Source organism: Brassica napus, chromosome A4, assembly GCF_020379485.1.
Source record: "Brassica napus cultivar Da-Ae chromosome A4, Da-Ae, whole genome shotgun sequence".
Taxonomy (NCBI): domain Eukaryota; kingdom Viridiplantae; phylum Streptophyta; class Magnoliopsida; order Brassicales; family Brassicaceae; genus Brassica; species Brassica napus.
This window is the reverse complement of record NC_063437.1, coordinates 14625249-14628880: the sequence shown is the minus strand read 5'-3', so window position 1 is coordinate 14628880 and position 3632 is coordinate 14625249. Positions and strand designations below refer to the sequence as shown.

The window sequence follows — 3632 nt, the reverse complement described above, 5'->3', positions numbered from 1 at the left end:
TGAACTTCTATATAACTCAATGTATAACAAAAACTGACTAGTAGCAGAGACCAATTAAACAACAATTGACCACACTTTCAATACTTTACCAAACTGTAATCATCATTCATTCAACATACAACCATCATCACATTCTTATCATCGCATTCTATGCATCAACACAATGGATATAACCAACCCCCATCCGGTAACCTTAATACACATGTCGATGTATCTACCCGCATACGGCTCTTTAGCTACCATATCGGTTGGCATACGTTTTTCGTTAGCAGAGCATCTCCAATGAAACACTATTTTTTCTTCTATATTTTACACTAAAATAGAGTAATTCTATTATAGAATTGAATTTGCTCAAATGGTTTATTTTATAATAGAGTTACACTATAATAGATTGAAATATAGAAGAATGTTGTTTTTTACTCCAAATAGAATTACTCTATTTTATTGTAAAATATAGAAGAAAAAATAGTATTCCATTGGAGATAGTCTCAAGCTGAAAGTATATTACACATTCCGCCTGAAAAAAATGTTCCACATATTTAAAATGTCTTCTAATATAATTTTAATCTCTAAAAATGTCACAGAGTGTAATTATTTCTTGTTAGACATGGATTTCTGTTCTACAAAGATTTTTTATTTTTCTTTGTTTGAGTATTGACTATTGAATATGGTTAGAAAATTCAAAAAAACAATTTATAATCACATGATAGTACAAAGTAGAAATAACAATTCACCTAATGATATTTACACTTTTAATCTCATGATAATCGCATATAATTCAAATTATATGAATATACATCTCGACAGCTAGGAGTGCTAAATAATACCGTATCAGTAGAAAAAAAGAAGATATATCCTAAAGTTAAAAATAATCAAAATGATTAGACACATGGTAAGGCTCATCCCTTTCCTTCCTAGTCATCATAAACCTCGGCGGCAAAAAATAATTAACGCTACGATTATCACTCTTAATCTTGTGATTAGTCTCTTCTTTAGGGACCCAAGGTGGCTTTATAGATCTGATTAGTGCCCAATTAACACCTTCGAAGAACTCATGTCTTTTGATCTCAATAGAGCCTTTGAGACTCCCTAACCTCTTCTTAGGGTTCTTCACCAGTAATTTGGTGATAAGATCTTGAGCACTCACCATATTATCGTACTCTTTCTGGCTATTCACTACAACCTTTGGGAATGTTAATGGTGCTTTAAGAATGTTTACTAGCGTTTTCTCGTTGTTATCGCCTTTAAACGGAGTCGTCCCGAATATCATCTCGTACATGAATACACCGAAAGTCCACCAATCAACTGCACTTCCATGCCCTTGCCCTGACAAATAATAACTAGTTAGCAGTATTGAAAATTTGTTTGGCTTACCAAGCTAAAATCATAGAAATATAATTTTCACTCAAAAAAATCAAGCAAATAAAAATTTATAAAAATATATTGCTGTGGCTATACCTGAGATAACCTCCGGGGCCAAGTACTCATGTGTTCCCACGAACGACTTAGAACGAGCGTTGATTGGTTCGGCGAAAATTGATGGACATCCACCAGAGAGGTCTCTAAGCCCACTTGAAACCCGAGAACAAGAAGAAGGTTGTCGAGAGAACGTTCTAGAAACGTCGTTGCTTTTGACCGATCCGCTAGTACATGCTGCTGTCTCGTGTATTGTGGTGGTAATAACATTCTTTCTTCTTCTTCTTCTGCTAGAAGCGGGAGAGAAGCAGGAGATTACGGGGTGTAATGGAGTCGTGGTGCAAGAAGGTGTCGAGCATATGCTGAAGTCATCATCATCATCATCATAGTCATGGACTTGACGGTCATAGTCATTGTGGTTGAGGAGCTGTGGAACGACGTTGCATTTGAAAGAGAGGTCGAAATCAGAGAGCATCACATGACCATCGCCTCTTATTAATACATTCTCCGGTTTTAGGTCTCTATACACAATTCCCATCATGTGGAGATACTCTAAAGCAACTAGTGTTTCTGCTGCGTAAAACCTGATATTATCCACCATTTGATGATTAGTTGTTACATTGCCAAAATATGTAAACCTACTAATATATACCATGCATTATTTAGAGCATTTCCAACTTATTTTTATATTTTCTTCAATAATATATAGTATTATTAGAGGGTAAATTTACTCCAATACATTTATATATGTATTTTCCTCTATTTGTTTTTTAATATTTAGGGAAATAGATAGCATTTGTTTTCCATTTTCTACTCTCTATATTAAGAAATGTTATTTTACAAAATAAATTTGAATAATATATCTCTATTATAGGGTTACTTTATTTTAAAGAAGAAAGATTGCCTTCACCACAAAAAAGATTGGTATATATATTTTAGCTGAAAAATCTAATCCAGGTCCTGCGAAAATGGGTGGTTACCGAAACCATATATAAAGCGGTCAACTAACACAAAAGGTGAAAACATTTTCTTGATAAGTACACATATATAGTGCCATTTGATGGAAAAAATTTACAATTAATAAATAAGTTTTGTTTAAAAAAAGAATTTTGTGGTTAAAATCTAAAACGAAACCCCAAACAAAAAAGCAAAAGAACAATTGAAACCTCTATTTTTAGATAGTGGATGAAATACTATTGTTTTTTTTTTGTAACTATGAAATACTATTGTTTAAAGAAGGATTACCTAGTGGAGGAAATACCAAAACGTTTTGACTGCTGGCGTAAGCGGGCGGTGTAGAGATCACCACCGGGACAGTACTCCATGACGAGAAAAGAGTAATGAGAAGCCTCAAACGCTGCGTATAAAGTTGGGCAAAAAGGATGATCAAGCATCCCTAAAATCTTCTTCTCCATCTCCGCCCTTCCAAGCTTTTTCTTCACCGCCACTGCCTCCTTGTCCACAACCTTCATGGCGTAAAACGCAACCTCCGGGCTTCCACGTATTTGACAGAGGTACACACTTCCAATGTCACCACTGCCTAACCTCTTCAACAGCCGGAAATGTTCTAACCCTACCGCACGGCCGCAGCGTCGGCGTAGCCTAGCCATAGCTTCCCATGCGATCTGGTTGGCTTTGTGAGGCTTAGATTGGTGGTTGTAGGTGTTGAGGTCATGATGGTTACTTAGATGAGATATGGAGCTACTACAACTAGGACTGGCCGTGAAAGAACTACTTAGCCAGCTCGTGCGGCGGCTGGAGTCTGGTCCGGCTGTTGAGGTTTCATAATCGGACTCATGGTCTTTGTAAGACTTTGTGGAGTTTGCCATTTGAAGCGTTTTGGGAATGAAAACTGTCTTGTCTGTACTATTTATCATAATCTCCACCTTATTCACTTTTTGTATTTTTGTTTATATATTTACTTTCCAATCAATTTTATAAAAGAAAGTAGTAAAGATAACACCATGCGTGAAGATAACCGATATAGATCTAATGCGGATATGAACATAAAGGAGTATTGATGAGATGCACATGTCAGGCATGCTTCGCCAAGCTGACACCACCACTATCCTTTGTTTTCTGTAAAGTTAAATGCTTGAACAATAAAATCCTATGCCAGCTTTTACCTTTAGGTATTAGAATATTCGATAATCCGTAGATAGCCAAATTATAATGAATAACTTTAAAAGTTACAATTACGTGAGTGACCAGTGACC

At 35.8% G+C, this 3632-nt stretch overlaps 1 protein-coding gene across 1 annotated transcript; it reads right to left on the bottom strand.

Annotated features, from left to right (window-relative positions):
- Window positions 1-677: 677 nt before the first annotated feature.
- LOC106446779 (protein kinase PINOID 2) lies at window positions 678-3387 on the bottom strand. The gene is made up of 3 exons (XM_013888568.3): window positions 2662-3387; window positions 1459-2000; window positions 678-1326 (listed from the first exon to the last, which is right to left on the bottom strand). The coding sequence occupies exons 1-3, from the start codon at window positions 3291-3293 to the stop codon at window positions 863-865; spliced, it is 1638 nt and encodes a 545-aa protein (XP_013744022.2). The 5' UTR covers window positions 3294-3387; the 3' UTR covers window positions 678-862.
- Window positions 3388-3632: the final 245 nt, after the last annotated feature.

Bases quoted from the DNA above. Each gene is read 5' to 3' on its own strand.
- LOC106446779 (XM_013888568.3), bottom strand. From the start codon at position 3,293: ATGATAAATAGTACAGACAAGACAGTTTTCATTCCCAAAACGCTTCAA. The intron at 2,001-2,661 runs GTAATCCTTCTT...GGATAATATCAG, and splicing joins TTTGGTATTTCCTCCACTAG to GTTTTACGCAGCAGAAACAC. The intron at 1,327-1,458 runs GTATAGCCACAG...ATTATTTGTCAG, and splicing joins GGCCCCGGAGGTTATCTCAG to GGCAAGGGCATGGAAGTGCA.